The 18,433-nt window shown below is 36.7% G+C and overlaps 1 protein-coding gene across 1 annotated transcript in view; it reads right to left on the bottom strand.

Annotated features, from left to right (window-relative positions):
- Window positions 1-11,904, bottom strand: part of LOC122788124 (corticotropin-releasing factor receptor 1-like) — a 1,637,729-nt gene extending 1,625,825 nt beyond the window's left edge. Inside the window, exon 1 of the mRNA XM_044055063.1 lies at window positions 10,968-11,904. Within this exon, the coding sequence (XP_043910998.1) occupies window positions 10,968-11,009 (42 nt within the window). The 5' untranslated portion in view covers window positions 11,010-11,904. The remainder of the gene's footprint in view (window positions 1-10,967) is intronic.
- Between the last annotated feature and the right edge of the window lie 6,529 nt (window positions 11,905-18,433).

Below are 18,433 nucleotides of genomic sequence, written 5' to 3'. Positions count from 1 at the left end.
CAAAGTCTTTGTTTATAGTCCATTGTGCTAAATGATATACAGGCACCAAACTTAGTAACTAGCTTACAGGAGGGATGATGCCATCTTGAAGACAAAAAAAATAATAGTTTATTAAAAAAAGGACTTCCAGGTTGTAGCCATTGTAATTCTCTTTAACTGGCCTTCTGCATGACCTTGAGAATCTTATTATAGTCTACTTATTAGGAAATGCCCATTTTGATGTCACTCAATTTAAGAAGACATAGAAGTTACTGATTTTAACAGTTTGATGGTACTATTTTTGTTTTTTGTTTATATTGCGCTACAGATCTCTCTGACCCACTGTTATGGAGTTTTAGTGATAATTGGCTAAACATAGCAAACTGCCAGTGTTATTCAGCTCTTGATTTCAGTTCTGGACAATTACAAGGAGATGGTCACTTTCCACAAGGCTGTCAGGCCCTTTTAGTAAAGGTGATAGATATTTCTCCCTAAAGAGTCCAGTTAGGTGTTGCTTTTAAGATTCATGAAAGACAAAAGAAAGTACCTTATTGTCATTACCAAGCTGCAAAAACAAGTCTATTTCATGCATAAGTAGATAAATAAATAAAACCAAAAGTGCAGTTAGCGTATTCCTACTCTATGTAGGGAAATGAGTCCAAGGAATTCAGAAGAAAAAGCTCAGATGTTGATATATATAAACAATGCACTGTAACGTGTAAAGCACAAAGTACGCAGGACTAATATGAAGACATGATGTGCAGTGGATTAGGATTTAATGACCCTTATCACTCTGTTTTCTCTGTCTCTGACATTTTCTGACATACTATGATCTCTAGGAATAGTCATTCTGTGGTTTTCATTACTTTCAATTAGCTGAATATTTTCAGAGAACCTCCAGAAAAAATGATAATTTGTTCTAACAAATGAACATGCCATAGTATACTTAATGCAAGTTCAAAAGGACAAGCAGTTTGAACAAGTAGTTATCTAACACCATTGTTGTAATGCAGCTGCTAATCTTACAGTATTGGGCAAATATATTTGCATCCACTATCCCTTCAAAGGTTTTAGGCATGAATGACAGAATTCCTAGAGCCTTCATGATATTCTAGTAGCTTGAACATAGAAAAGAAGCCATGAAGTTATTTTGTAGGGTATATAACAGGATAGGTGAAGAGAAACTTGATATGAATGAAAGAATGATTAGTTGATTAGTACCATTAAAATGAATAACAAAAAGAACAAAAACTACTTTGAGATTTATTTATTTTTTTGTTATGATTGCTATATTTTCATTGTTAAATCTATTTTTGTAGGTTTCTTGTGATCCCTGAAAAAAAAAACTTGACAGACTTTAAAAAACATATGGTGGGGACAACCCAAAAGGTTTTCTTTAAAATGTGTATCCTGCTCTGTGTGAAATTCAAAATTGTTTGAGATGTCCACCTAAATTATTAGCTTGCAAATTTTTATTGTGAACCATATGGTTTCTGAGCTTGCACTTGAGAAAAGAAATGTGAATGATGAAAGAATAAAATAAAAGTAAAGTGGTATAAAAGCAGCATTTATTTTATATACAGTTCACCAAGCTAAAGATTTGCATATGTTTTATCTACTTCCTTATAGTAATAGAAAAGTGTATCTTGATGAACCCCAGAGTGTGGTCTATCAGGCTGCACTTAGACAGGAAACTTCTGTTTTCCAAAAAGAATTAAATAAATAAATTAAATTAAATTAAATATTTTCTCTGGTAAAGACTGACTACAGTCCTCGTTGTTTTAAAAAGAGAAAATGTTTATCCCATGTTCTGAAATGACTATAAATGTAAAAGTCAGGTGGCAAGCATGAACAGCTTGTGCAAAGTATATGGCCTAAACCACTCACATCCTTCTTCCCCAAGCTAGTGCTATCATTCATAAACTAACACATCTACCAGTGCCAGCAGGGGACAAGAAGGTTTAAAGGACCTATGCTTATTTGCTTTATGTTCACAATATGCAAATGATGAGTATGAAGAATACTGCCTAGTCTCAATCCATGACAAAAAAAAAAAAAAACAGTTGTAGCACTGATATAAACTGCACTCCATAAAATAACCATGTACAGTGATCTGATGTTCAGGTCCCACTCTCTACCACGGCCCAGTACTCAGTTTGTTCTCCTTTTCCAGCAATAACTGGTGAGACAGAAGCAGTTCTTTTTCCTCCCCAGTTAGAATAAATGTATCTGATTATCGTGGTTCCACGAAACACAGCTTTTGTGCCAAAAACTTGTTATACTGATGCAAGATAATTCTTCTGCAGCAAATTGTGGCAACACTGGAGCCACACTCTATGTTGTAGAACAACTCAGCAGTTAATCATGGCTCCAAAATTACAACAGCCTATTGAGAGAGGTCAGAATTTTAGTGAGAGTCAAGAGGTGTAGGTCAGTACACAGCTCCTGACAGTGAACCCTTTAATGTTTATATATTTGGGTTTCCTAGATAAGGGTATTTCATCTCAAGAACTTGGGATGAGGCAAAGACAATACACAAGTTGAGAGGTATGTATGTGCTTCTTCTTCCATGCTATGTAATCTTTACCTCATGATGTCATTCATTAGGTAATGCCAGATGGACCATGTAGAACAACGTTTTCTGTGCTGGCTGTTATAGATAAGGGCATTATTTTATTTATTTATTTATTTATTTATTTATTGCTACTGGGAAATCCTATGGAATACAAGAGTCCCTTCTGAGTGGTGACCTGGGAGCTCTGTCTAGTTAACTTACTCAGAGCAAACAAAAGGCAAATAGAGACTGAAGGAATCAAACCCCAGACTACAAGAAGTAACAGCCAGACTACTGGGTTATATATACATGGGAAGTATAGCTCAGAAGGGAGATCTTTAGCAGATTTGGACTGTGCAGCACAGACTACAGTGTGTCAAGCAAATACAGCTTTATGATTGCTGCCAACGATTACTCGTTTACCAATGTATGTTTTATTTTTTAAAGTTTATCTACAGCTCTTCTTTTATGTAAAGCTTTCATGTTTCCTTCTGTACAATGCTACAAGTATGATATACACACACAAGCATGATCTTACAGCAAGTATGATATACACACACAAGCATGATCTTACAGACAAACACACATACAAATACTTTGACATGGCATGGAAAAATAAAACAATATAGCATTTTTTTGCAGTTCACATTGTGAATAGATCATATAAAACATAACAACTAAAGGCAGGTTGTATGAGACAAAAAGGTCTGATAATCAATTCAGTCATGTAAGTACACCTAAAAAGCTATGTACATTCTAAACAAATCAATTGTACTTGCTGCTTTTAATATATGTGACTTTCACTTTGTTATAAAGTATCAGCATTCTCACTCTCTCCTTGTTGAAATTTCAATAAATCAGTTAACACCAATTGCACTGATGCTAAATGTTGACACCTAAAAGAATTTATACAAAAGAAAGGTAGTATGTCAGCTAAAATAATTCAAAGTGGGAGGATGTAAAGCATACAACAGTGACTTAAAACAACTTGTTTAGCATTTCTCTCAGGACGAAATAAATCACACATGCCCATCTACACCACATGGTTCATGTTTTACTACATATTATTTATTGCTTTACTATGTCTGGTCATTTCTGGCAGTCCCACAGTAGCACATTGTTCACCATTTTATCTTACCATATTTATTTCTTATACTACACTAATGATTTTAACCACGATGACAAGGTTACTAAAATGAACTGCTCCATGGGCTTGTGGTATGGCAGATCTGTCCCCATTTTTTACTGATAATGGCACATAAATGCCCCTTTCTAAGGGCAACTGGGAAACTCTGGTCTGTTAAAATGGTTAGTTTAGAATCACACATGCTAAAAATTTAGACTAAAACAACCTCATAACAGCAGTCTATATAGCATGCAACAGTCACCATTTGCAGTGTAAGAAATAAATCACTTGCAGTCTAATACAATGTAGTTGTTTACTGTAATATGTAAATCTAAAAGTATAACAAATTGTATTTTGTTATATTTAGACTTACCACATGTTCTTCTTTGTCATTCTGAAGTAAAGATCAAAATTAAGTTTAATCTTATTCTTGCAGAGATATAATGTAAGAAATGAAGCAGGTAAATTTTTGACCAAATTGTTATTTACCTTATTTAACAATTATTGGTAATATTTCCCACAAACTTGGATACAAAGGCCTAATACAACCGGGACTCTTAACAACAGACAAAAATAAGATCATCTGCAGTATAGGGGTCTCTTACTAATGGATTCATAATCTGAAAGTAGAAAATTATGGAGATATACCTATAAAGCCTGTGAGTGATATAGTCATAATATTAAAGCAGAGCATTGTGCAAGGACATCTTGTTTCATTTGTCACAGCAAAGCCATGTTTTTGTTAAAATGAAACGCAGTGACTGGACTCTTTTTGACATTATTATTTGTGAAAATAATGTGCAGAATGCTTGCATGGTCTTAAGTCTTGGAGCAATAGATTTTCTAGATGCAGTAATATGTCTTAAATACCATAAGCTATTTCTGATCAATGAAAAATGTAGAACTGTTTCCCTAATAAAATGAGTGAGTTTTTAATGTTGAATTTTATTAAAGCTTTATTTCACTTTTTTGTGTGTTTAGCTGCAGCTCACTAAATATAAACAATTAGTTCTTTCTATTCTTAACAAAAATGTCAAGCCAATAGATCATCTTTTTTCATTCTTGAGCCAAGATGCAGTCTAGAAGTTCATTCAGATTGTGCATTCCATTCCATGCTCATGGTAAAACAATATTTTACTATGTTGTTTTATAATAGAGATATCTGATAACCATGTACTTCTACTATATAAATTTAACATGAATATTCATCTGTCATCTGCAGCAGAAGAGACTGCAAAAAACTTTGGTCATCTGCCAGTGCTAATTATATGAACCACTAACTATAAAACTTTCTGCACAGATGTTTTTATTGATATCTGTAAAAAATGAAGAAATTTGTGTGTGAATCTACATATACTAGAAGCATTTTGTTTCAAACTACATAGTAAACTTTTTTGAGAGAGAAGAAAAAATCACTACCTGAATGCATCAGAACAGACAATACACATACTGGTGATCCAATATACAAGATAGATTGTGTTACACAAGTTGATGCCCATCTGATAAAAAGACAGATGCACTGTCAGTGTGGCATATGCTATAAACATTCTGCACCATGGATTCTGACCTTGCATATGTCAGATTCTGGAGATACTACACAGCCAGGGCTGGTAAAGATGATTTCCCCTGAAAGAGCCCACTAACAGATTTTCTTTTCAGTATGCCCCCACAGGGCTATCCATCTTCTCTAATTGCCTGTATTTCAGTACCCTATTTCCTCTCTTATAGTCCAATGTGCATTAGATTATAAATTAGTAATTTTAAAATGTGGCTTACAATAAGTTATATGTAGAATGTAATGAAAGCAAAACACAGTTTACACATGAAAATCATGAGAAAAAAAAAACAGGAAAGGATAGAAGAATGCAGAAGTTACTGCAAAATGGCATTTTCAATACAAAATGGGATATTGTAATGCCAATTTAAAGCAGCTAGGAGATATCATTCAGTCTGCAATATAGTCATCTGAAAGGTCACATCACAGACAGCATGTACCCAAGTCACACTAAGTCCAAAATAAGCCTCTGGCATGAAGGGAAGGGGGCTGTGGCAGAATCTTTATATAGAGTAGCCTAATCAACCCTGTGATATATTTGCTACAGAGGCATTAAAGAACATGCAAAATATACCTTTACTTTCTTTATATCTTATAAAACTTCCCAGCATGGCAATCTCTCTCACAAAAAATAAATAAATAAATAAAATCATGGATAGTGATATGAGAGAGAACATTGCAAATGCAGCCTGTGAGAGAGGGCAAAGCATTTCACACCAGAGGTTTTGGCTTGAGACACAATCTCTGTGAATATCATAGGCCTACAAATGGTAGCAGCAGTCAGAAGTTGAACACCACAAGTATAGAGTAAGAGTAACAAGAAACATGAGAAAGTATACATAAACAGTGCATCTTATATTCAACCACTGACACAATTGGTGCTTTTTGTCTTTTCCCACTCTTTATTTTACAGCTGTGTTTCTTTTGTTTCTTTTTTTCTTTACCTTTCTTTTACATATATTACTTGTATGATGTCTCTCAGGTGATGCTTCTGCTTAGCCTTTAACTCATACCTCTTAAATTGTTATAACAATTCCATTCCTAATTTGGTTATCACACAGTTTTTCCCCCATGTTTAGTTTACTTTAGTGATCCCTTTCTTTGTGCCTCCTAACTAAGGTGTAGCCAAAAAGTTGTGTTTTGTAATCTGATCTAACATTTTACCAGTGCTGTTCTAATGCATAAAAAATGTATTCAGTCCATACAATGTTACCAGCATAGACACTGGAAAGGAGTACATGATTTTGAACTGTTGCAACTTATAACCATAAAACAGTTATTTTTAGAGATGCATTCCTAACATGTAAGCATCTGTTGTTTAATATAAAGATTAGTTTAGTCAGTTTTAAACAGCATGTGCTGTCTAAATAATAGTTTCCAAGAGGTGCTCATAAAATGTACTCATTTCAGTACTCTGAGTAGAGGCTGTGGTTGACTCTCTTTGCCTCAATTCATTTACATCCATGCCTTAGGCTATGCGATAGTGGTGCAGTATTAATACTCATAATCAAGACGTTAGTTTTACTTCTTCAGAGCTAGCCTCATGGCTTCTCTTTCACAATCCCATGCCACAATTCTCAGTATGATTTTCATCAGTTGTAAATGTTTGTTTCCCACCTCTCTTTCTCTCACCTTTCCCCCTTCTGTGTGTTTCCCTTAGGCGAACTCTTGTCCTTCCTTTGCTAGAAAAGTGAGAATGCTAAAACAAAGGATTGCCTGTGTGACAATGCTAAGGTTCTGACCATCACTACTCTCTACTCATTTCATCTTTTCCATCTTCCTCTTATATCATTTGTCATGTTCCCTCCAGTTCTAAGCCTTCCTGAACCTTTCTGTACAGAATTTCTCCATAACCTAAACATGTCTGCATCAATCTTTGATGGAAGTTAACACCTGCACTAACCTTACCACTTGTTCCTCACCCCCACTCCACCCCAGGGTCACAATTACATTACTTAATATGTCTCAACTCTTATATGACACCACTAATCATTTGTGCATCATACCCATCTTGCAAAAAAATAAAAAATTAAAATAAATAAATAAATAAAATGGAACTAAAAGGTATTTTGTTTTAAGAAAGGAACGTTTGCAGACTCACTTATTTTCCTAAGTTGCAGCTGTGGTCATGGGACTTTCAGAATCCATTTTCTTCTCCTACTTACAGTATATAAATACTTTATACACATAAATGCTATTCTCCATCTTTTCTATTCTTTTTAAAAATATTCTATTTTTGATGCTAGCAGTGTTTATTCTCTCTTCTGTCGCTAAGGTAAGTAGCCCATAGTGGCTGATTGACAATATCTCTGCCCGCAACGTAAGGATCTGGAGTACATTCATCGACTGTGTAAATCTTATATGAGATTTCTCTGATATCTCCCACTTCCCAAAAACCACACTTATTTACTGGCTTCCATAAATTGTCCCAATGTGTGTGTGTGTGTGTGTGTGTGTGTGTGTGTGTGTGTGTGTGTGTGTGTATATATATATATATATATATTTTATTATTTATCATTTGTTGACCGGGAAAGTCCGACTAGGTTCCACAGCCTGTTTTTTTTCAGGAGGGCCGGGGAGAAATGCTCCAGATGCATGTCTTTGGAAACTATATATATATATATATATAGATATGTAGATGTATTTTATATATATATATATATATATATATATATATATATATATATGTGTGTGTGTGTGTGTGTGTGTGTATGATGTATATATATAGGTCAACACACAAAAATGTCAAAAGCAAGAAAACAGACCATAAAAGGTCAACATTTGCAAAAGCTTGACAATTGTACGAAATCGACAATCCCAGGTGAGAGAATGTTATCTTTCCTTGGGGATTATGCAATACTGAGTTAGTATATATAATTAGCAGGATGTGTGCAGGGCTTGCCCCCTGCAAAACAACGATGTTATTTGTTTTTTGTTGGTTGCATGTGGCAAGGATTTTATTTGTGCATGCATAGTTTAGTGTTGGCATTTCCAATGTCAGCCTTTTGTGGTCGACTTTCTTGCTGTTGACTATTGTGGTGTGTTGAGCTAGTGAGGTAGGTCTATGTATAAAGATATAGATAAATAGATAGATAGATAGATAGATAGGTAGATATGTATATATAGAGATATACATATATATATATATATATATATATATATATATATATATATGTGTGTCTGTGTGTGTCTATATATATATATATATATATATATATATATATATATATATATATATATATATATATAGATAGATACTGTATTTACTCTTGCCTTGTGGCTGAAGACATGTTTGGAAAAGATTCATGATAATTGTACTCACCCAGTTAACAAATGAATGAATGAATGAATGAATGAATGAATAAAAGCTTTATTAATAAAGAGCTGTGGTTCACTGTGAAACTGATGCATGATAGATGACAGCAAAGCAAGTTGCATTGCAAAGAACATGAATACTTCTTCACATCAGAACTTTCCAAATCATATTAAAATTGTACTTTAATAACAATATGACTATCTATGCACTATGCAGCAAGTATAGGGCCATACTGTCTATATGCTTGGCATTCAGCATACTTCTTCTGATATTTAATAATTACAAAGCTATCCACTTAATATACCTTCTTCTGATCTCTTGGGTGAGGTGTGCTACACAGCTGGTCAGCACTGCCTCACTGTGTTGTTTTAGAGGGGCTTGATATATTTATTGATGACACAGAGAGCACTGTGAGTATAACACTCTGTGGTCTGTTTGGTGGCTGTTAATGAAACATGCTTATTTGTCAGCTTAGTAGGTGCAGTGATATCTCTGGTTGTGTCATGGGAAACAAAATTGAAGTCTGCCCTACTGTAGATCACCATGTAGGCATCTGGTGACTGAAAACATTAAAATACTATGCCCAAAGGCAGTTCATCCGTTGTAAAATCCATAGCCTATAGTGTCTACTACTGTGAAAATATTACCCACATACAACAGCCAAGTGCTGTGATACTTGGATATTATAAAGCAAATCACCTATTGGCTTGTGGGGGCCTGTTTGTTTTGTCAAAGAACTCTGCAGCCAAGCATAGCTCAGAGGTGGGTATGTACATGCATGTAACAAGCTAAGTAGCACTTATAGTAAAACTGTATGACAACTGCATATGTGCAGTTCATTACAGAGCAGGGGTCTGTCTGCACTTGTTATATGTGTGCTTAATATACGTTAATGTCAGGACTATATATGTAAACAATTAATGAAAAAAATGTTGTGTATTTTTTTAGACACCATCAGGGCAAAAGTGGACAAGCAAAAGGAGTGGAAAAATCATCACAATTGAAATACAAATACATCAGTCATTCTAAGAATGGCAGGCACTCAGGGAACACTTCCAACTGGATTATATGTCCAGCATAAATCTATCTGGCTATCCAGTGTAACTGACGGGAAGTAACACAATCCTTACAACTGCCTTGTTGGAGCTATGAAGATTAACCTCTTGTTATGAAATGTGACAAAGTACACCCATACCTACATTTTATTTTTGAAGAATTACGTTGATTTTTTTTTTCATTTTAAAGCTATGAGCCGATAAGATACATTTGGCATAGCTGTTTATTTATAGCTGCAGAGTTCAGGGGCTCATTTAGCCTGTTCATGTAGCAATGAAAAGGAAGTTAGAGGCAGCAAATTCAAGCATGGAAGATGATGTACATTTATAGACCATAAATCGGGCCGTTTTCTTCTTTTCCACACAAGTGGTAAAAAATAAGAGATGCCTGGTGAGGAATTGTGTTTCTTCAAGCAAAATATGTAACAACATAGTCTTAATAAAATAGCACATCGTATTCATTTATTTGGCTGGGAATAAACTAAATGAGAATAGTTTGCCATGTTTATTTATTTATTCATTCATTCGCTGTCAAAAAGATGTCAAAAAGACAGATGGCATGGTTCAAAGACATTTTCAGCACACGCAGACCGATTTACTTATTTAGACCCTGGCTTAACTGTTTTGCTAAATTTAGCCATTCCCAAATATTCATTATCTGAAATCACTGATGGTAAAGCTTCTATGTTACACACACACACGCACACAAACACGCACACACACACGGACACACACAAGCGGATCCATATGTTCAGTGACCTATATCCATCCATCCATCCACGTCCATCCAATGAAATCATCAAATAGTGTTTACGCTTGCCTTTGTAACCTCTCTAAACTGCATATGACAAGGCACTCCAAATTCCTTTTCCGATTTCAATAACATATTAATTTGGATGGGAGTGGGCTTTAACGTTATTCATGAAAAGCACACATCATCCGAACTTATATAAACCCTTTATTGTAACACACTGATCGCACGATTTTTCTTCTGAATATATATGCCAGCTGAGACCCATCCGTGGAAAGGTGCAGGGTTCGAAGCAGACCGTTTAAAGGTTACTTGCTAAAGCGCATTATTATGCTAGAGTCCGGTATTTGTTAAGCACGTAAAACAAAAAATATATATTTGTCTTGTAGATCAAAAGCAATTCTACATTCACACGTATAACTTTATGTTCGTTTAAAGGGTGATGAAGTAGTTAAGCCAGAGGCAGTTTTCTTAGACTTTTTCAGAGATATACAGAACATCTGCTTCTGCTTGCTGTTTTCTTTTGGGCTTAATCCTTGCACATGCTGATGGATCTGAACACCTCTTTCCACTCTCACAATCGATCACACCAGAAGTTATTTTTGTATTTAATGAAAAGGGCAACGCTTACCTGCAGTAAAAGCACTGAATGTAATGCTCCAGTCATTCTCATCCTGATGCTTGCCTTATCAGAAATCGGATCCTGTCCCAAACCGGTGCACGCCTTTTCCAGTGAATTAACTCCTTGGTTCAATGAGTGGCAGACGAGTCATTTAAACTTCTGGATCAGAGTATACCAGGTACAATTTCGCGACCGTTTAATAAGATTGCAGATGTTTTTTTTTTTTTTTTCTATTGCCAAGAGTTGCAGATAAAAGCAAAGGTTTCGGTACTGTCAATTGGGTGGTAGTTTTGCTTACAAATCCTGCAGACAATTCCAGGGGTCTAGTTAGGCTTACTGTTTAAATATAGATGTAGCTACTTCTCACCTCCTAGTCTTACTTTTTTATTTGCAAGACCTTGAACAAAGTTTTCAAAGAGGTTTGATAGATAGTTCACAGGGGAATTGCAATGCGCATTGTATTCTCCCAGTCTGTTCGGGGTTGTCTGGTAATTATGGACTCTTTCCGATCACTTCTGGCCAGTCCACCCACTTGACGTTGATTCCAAGCTGCTCAGTGGTGGACACACGTTTGTATTTATTAATGTTCAGGGATACCGTCAGAGGCTAGCCAGCCTTCAGAGGCAGTAAGTTACGTCTGACCCCCAAAAGGTTTTCCTTTTAGCCCCAGTGGTAGCCCCGAATGGTGGTCACAAACATAACTGTCAGGGTCCTAACTAGGCAGTACTTGGGTACCAGTTAGTTCTGACCAGAAGCTCAGATTTCCCGAGCAACAAGAAGACTGCCCTAGTAGTAGGTTTGCTGTTCTGGACCCAATGTAATTCAAGTTTAGCTCAGGAGTGCAGGCTGTTAGCCGTGGTGACAAGCTCGACTTTCTATCACTGATGAGGACCGCTGGCAGCAGGTACACAAATCAGCGCTTTCCGCCCTGCTGCTCCTGTTGTAGCTGCCCCCGAAATATAATTAACTTCCAAAAAAAAAATCCTATTAGTTAGCTCCACCTCCGGTATCCCCCCGCCATACACAAGCGCCAGCTCTTGTCTGCAGTACATCAACTTCAGGGAATCAGAAGCAGCTGGATGGCTGTCGCAGAGCCTCGGGGAGGACACTGCCCGTGCTTTTTAAGATGCCACACCACCTGAGACGCCACCTTCGGTTAGATGAGGGATTTGGGTCTGCGGTGAGTGTGTGCGAGTGTGCATGAGTGATACAGTGTGTGTTTGGTGGGGGTACACATGCTGAGAAGAACCACATGCATCTTTACGGTCAGGTGTACAGTTTGAACACATACACCAATTAACTACGAGCAGAGTATCTTTCTGTAATGAAATACTGGTTACAAAATTATTTTAACGTGGCTGTATAATTCCATATCCTTTAATCTCAAATATAGAACTGATGGGAAACCCTTTTATCAGTTGCAGATATGCTAATCTAAGATAACCATCCTTTCCCGCGTGCGACCCCCCCCCCACACACACACACAGTTTATACTTTTCAGTCAACCTATTAGAGCAAGAAATCTGGACAAAGCCTAAATTAATGGGGGAGGTGGCAAAGCCCCCAAAATACAGACAGGTCTTAAATGTTTCTCTTGAACTTAGAAAGTTCCTGAAATAATAAGTTTATTATTAGCATGCATTTGATTCAAGTCTGATTCTCAAATGTATGTTATTATTTAGTGAGGCAAACATCTGGACAGCTGAGAAAACACACACCCACACACACACACACACACACTTTCCAAAAGCTGTAGCTATGGCTGCTACTTGCCCACCTGCGGCGACCCACGACCACCCCACAATCAAAGTAAGGGACACGCTGTAAGTATAATGAAGACCCTCTAGCTATACCGATTGTCACTTAGGGGGCGTATCATGTGAGTGCGTGGAAACACGGCGCTCTAGCATCTTTTTTTCCCAGAGTCAGGATCAAAGTAAAAAATAATCAGAACACAGACTGGTAAGCAGGGTCTCTATACTTCTCAATCTCTTAGTGCAAGAACTCTGCACAAAGCCAGAAATAATGGGGTTAGGAAGGCCAGAAATCTTTAAATATTGCTCTTATTAACTTATAAAGTTTGTTAGAATACCTGGCTTTGTGTTTGCGTGCATTTTTCTAGAAGGATATGAAGTCTGAAACTTAGACGTCTGCTGTTACTTAGTGACTTCAATCCCCAGTGATTTCCCAGAAAACAACAAGAAACAGACCTAGAATGTGAGGCAAAAATCTGGACATTTTGCGAAAATCTGGACAGTTGAGAGGTATTAGTGACATTTAAATTTTGAAACTACTCAGTCTTATTTGTGGGTGAAAAGGCGAAGGAAATTTCTGAAGCAAAATCACACGCACCGCAGAAAATCCCTCTACAAGATTGCTTCTAGTCTAGGATACCTTTCTAGCACATCTTTTAAAACATAATTTAAAATTTGTTTCTATTTATACTGTACTGCACTTGCTACTTGCCTCAACATCTTAATGCAAGAATTCTATAAAATGGCAAAATAATGGGTGGAGAATGGCGGGTCAAGTTCAGAGATTGTTTTAAATATTATTATACACTTTGGATGTTGCTGTAATAGCTTTCTGAAGGATACGATGTCTGAAACACAAATGTTTGTCATTATTCGGTGACTTCGGTTCTCAATTATTTTTTTTCATAAAAAAACACGCGATGGGGACACTATGAGGCAACAATCTGATCATTCTGCGAAATTCTAAATATTTGAGAGGTATGCCTCCTGCCATTTCTTAATTTGAAAAGGGGCTGCCTACATCAAGTGGGAAAATGTTAGCTGTCATTCTGCCCATTTCCTGCTCTAAAGGAAAGGGGAGGGATTCGATCTACAGAAGTTAGTAACTACCCCTGCATTATTCCTTTTGGTTAAACAGCGCAGAGACTGACCGACATATTTAAGGCATTTACAGTGAGCCATATTTAAGCTGCAAGCGCCTCACCACAAGAGGACACTAATATTTGTGTATATACGTGCGTGTTTACTTATTTATTTGTTTATTTACTGATTTATTCTGTCAGAAGAACCCGAAAAAATAATTATTTTCAAAGTATGATTGTTCTTTCTATAGAGGATTCATGGTATGATAACTGGAGTGGACTTTCATGTTATGTGTAAGTTGGCCACACATTGCTTTTAGGTGCAGTGGATATTCCCGTAAGCCACAACAGAGTACAACACATGAGAAATAGTTCCTAGTACTTGCAGAATTATCTTGGAAAAGACCAGACAGAAAGAAATGTGCATCTATAACTAAACGTGTGCCTGTTTTTATGTGCATTTCATTAAGGGAAAAAAAAGTGGGGGAGGTGCAGAAAACGATCCAAAGGCTGTCGGACCGTTGGCCATGGCAGGTAAGGAGTTTGAGAGCTCGAGTGATTGCGCTACCTTTATTGTCCGTTATTTTATGTTTGTAGCCCCAAAACAAACATAAACCATACAATTCAAGCGACAGTATAATCAGACAAGATAAGACAAGTGACTGAAAAAGCAATATAGCATACTTATTAAGGGAACGTATTTATAATATTTAAACCACATAAGTAACGTTAACAAAATAACTAACAAAAGATGGTTCAATAAGACATAATGATTTGCAATAATATTTATAAAGTTTCTAGAAGACCTGATAATTTACAATACTGTTTAGAAGCAAATATGCACATAATTCATTGCTGCCATCACTGCATTACTTAAATGCAAAGAGGCAAATGAAGGAAAAGTTGAGTTTTGTAGGGTTTATGATATGCATAATACAACCAATGGAAAAGTAGCTGAGAAATATGAGGACAGAACTATAGAAACATTAGCTGCAAGATGTTAATAGTGTTTTGGATTAGTAAATAATGAAACACATATGGAAAACGTAGGAAAGGTTAAGAACCAACAATGAAAAGCATGGAGTGATTGGGATCACATAAGCAGTCTATGGGGTTTGTAAACAGTGGAGGATTAATGTGGAGAGGAAACATGGAGCTTAGCTGGTGACTAAAGCATTTACACCCTGCTGATTTTGATATGGTTGAGCCATACATTTTTAATGATGAAAGAGAAGGGAGATGTAAGAAATAGTTAAGATTGCAAAGGATCACATGGTGAGGACAATGTTGTATGACTGAGAGACAGAAAGGGAATATAATGGATAGCTATGATTTGTGGGTCCATGTTCAGTGTGGGCAGAATGTGCTATACAGACGTTTAAGAAGTTTGACACAGGTTAGTCAACTTGTCCTTTTATTGTTTTTTATATGTTTTTGTGGGTCTTGGCAGGAACAATCAGAATGGGATTTAGTGTCAGCCATGGCCACAGATGTATGCAATTATAAGTCCTTCAGAAGTGCAAATGGAAATCTCACAACTTTAATGGAATAAAAAAGAAGAGAAATTGCTGGTAGGGCTACACATTTATCAAGTCACATGTCGCTGGTAGGGCTACACATTTATCAAGTCACATGTGGATAGTTAATATGTGAACTGAAACCAAAAGAGGAAGTGTTCTCTGACAGCTCATAACAAAAAACTACACTGCAAAATGTTAATAAAATAATGGGAGACACCAATGAGTGCTAGTTCTGTACAACTGCACAGGAAAAAATTGTATATCTTTTAGCAGGCATTGATATTATTATAATGGGGACTTGTATACTTAAAGTCACATGTGTTGTTTCTTGTTCTCAAACATAGATGCTCAAATCAGAATAGTTTGTGTTCCATTTTTCAAAAATGGTGCCTCTTGCCAGATTTTTGTAGAAAGGGGAAAAGCAAATATTTGACTAAATAAAAACATTTATGTCTGAAATTATAATGTAGGGGACAGGGTGTAGGTGATGTGGAAAACATGTCAGCTTTCCCTGCATATAAACCATTGATTTCAGATGAATGTGCATTTATAACTATCTATTCGTGGTTTTGTAGCTTTGATATAGGATGTTTAGCATTTCTGAGGAGATAGGAAATACATAATACTGTGGCAAGTATAGTGCCATAGAACTGAGCAAACACTAAGAATCGTGAAGGCACTGTTGACTCCACAGTGAATTACAGACTGAATATTTTATGGAGTCATACAATAAAAGCAGGAAAAAACAGATATCACAAGGGAAGGAAAAAAGGACAAAGTAACATGAGCCTTAAAATTTACTCTGACAAATCAACACCACAAGGACACTGTAGTGCCAGTAAGTCCACAGCTTTAAATAAAATCAAATTGACATTAAAACATTACATATGTATTGTACAGAGAACAGATAAGCTTTTATGCTGAAGTACTTCATGATATCCAAATAATATCACAGTCATATTCTTGTTGATCAATGCAACCAGTCAAATAAGAAACAGTAGGGCTAGCACTTCGAAAAACACACTTATAGCTGCTTAAGCCTCAGCTGCTTGAAATCTAGGAACTCGCAGCCAGGGGTTCGAGTGGTTGTCTCCCTGTTCACACACTTGGCCAAGCAGGTGCTCAAGCTCAAATGTGAGTTCGGGCACATAGCTGCTGCAATGGTTGGATGCCATCAAGGCCTTGCACAGAACTGGTAAGTGAAGAAGGGAAACAGGGGGGCTTTAGGTTTAGGGAAGGGGAAGGGATTTTAGGCTTAGACAGTGACTGGAAGTTAGCACTAGGTTATGGTTGGGAAGGGGTGGGGATATTAGATTTAAGGAGGAATGGGGAGTTAGCTTCAGGTTAGGGTTAGGGAAGAGAGGGGGATTTTAGGTTTAGGGAGTGATCAGGAGTTGTTTTTAATGGTAGGATTAGGGTTCTAGGAGGGATAGTTACCTTAGTGTTAATGCATTGGAATCAGAGTGACAAGCGTTAAGGCACTTGCCAACATCAGGGTGGAGGGAGTTAGGGCACTTGCCAACATCAGGGTGGTGGGACTTATGCACTTGCCAATATGAATGAGTGGCAGCAGAGAAGTGTGCCACAGACTACTGATAAATGAGCAAGTGTAGTAGAGCCATTAGCACAGATTCTTATAATTAGCACAGACTCTGGTAGTTACTGCAGAGGATAAAGGCTATGTGGTGATAATGAGCTGCTTCTTGTGGTCCAAAGTTTGATTCTGTCAGTATCTGTTTACCTAACAATGTGACTCTGAGCCAGTTACTTAATCAGTCAGTGCTCCAGGGCTGAGAATGAAAATGGTCCATGTAGATCTGTGCTTTATCCATGTTAATAAATATTACTTTCTTAAAGATGTGGATGAAGCATGCATAACCATACTGTTCTGTGTAGGTAACACTAGCATGCATTGCAAAAAAGAAAGAATAGCTCTGCTGATGCCCCCCCCCCCTGCATACACACATTCATTTTATTTAACTTATTAATTGTAGCATAGAAGTAAGGAATGTACCTTTCCTATAAAACATAATCGCTGTGGTTCTTGACACATAAATGGATGATTCTTATGAAGTCAGAAACCACTCACATTTAGCTGCGTTCCCCTATAGCCAAAGTGTTAATTAATGAAAATCATGTGCTAGTGAATTTCTAGCTAGCTTCTTCTGTAGGTCTTTATGTTCATTTAAAGGCTATAGAATACACTCCGCATTAGTTTTCCAAAGTATTTGTCCAATATTATCTTAAATTTAGCTCAGCACATTGTAGGAGTAGTTAGTGTTGGTACATTACAGGTACTTCTCCAGTCTGGTTCTTGAGTGAAGTGCCTTCTCTGTGGAGTCTATACATTCATTCTGTGCCCTATGCATCCCATGATATACTATAGCTAAATTGTAATCTTCCAGACTGTCTGCAAATATGTGTGTGCTTGTGCATGTGTGTGTGCGTGCATGTGCATTTGTGAGATTGAGCATATCCTGATGTAAGCTAGTGTTTTATCCAGAATTCCTTTCTCTGCCTTGCATCTACTGAGCAATGAGGGAGGCCATGGGTCTCTCTTAACTCTGAACTGGAATAAGCAGGTAATTTGACTGCAGAAAAGATTTTTGTAAATGACATCAGAGTTCTCATTGCTCTTATTCCTGATGGTGAAGCTTGCAGCTCTCATATGGATATATAACTACGTTACATAGAGCACAGAGTAAGATTAAACAGCAGGAGAAAAAGTATTACATGTATTTAACAGCACTGAATGCAATACCATAGATTTACGCAGATAACACAAACATAAATTAATAAAAATATTTAGGAATTTCTAAGACAGGCCATCAAAATAAATAAGTTACAGTAAATAAATATTTATATATACAAAGTCTGTAGCAGAATAAAGATAAAATGTGAAAAGAGTGCAGATACCTTGGGTGACAGCTATTAGGATATAAAGAAATTCCTGTCTGCAGTTCTATACTGAAAGGGAGATGACAGGCATCTCTACTCCAATACTTTGCCTTTATCTAGTACATACTGTTTTCCTACCCTGATGTTTCCAATGCTTAAAAATTTGTTTTTGTGTGTATTTGCTGCTATGTCATTCTGCGTTAACCCTCCATATATTTGAA

The sequence above is a fragment of the Protopterus annectens genome, chromosome 13.part0, assembly GCF_019279795.1.
Source record: "Protopterus annectens isolate FY-2018-M chromosome 13.part0, PAN1.0, whole genome shotgun sequence".
Lineage (NCBI taxonomy): Eukaryota > Metazoa > Chordata > Ceratodontiformes > Protopteridae > Protopterus > Protopterus annectens.
The sequence above is the reverse complement of the archived record's forward strand: the minus strand, read 5'-3'. Positions and strand labels throughout refer to the sequence as shown.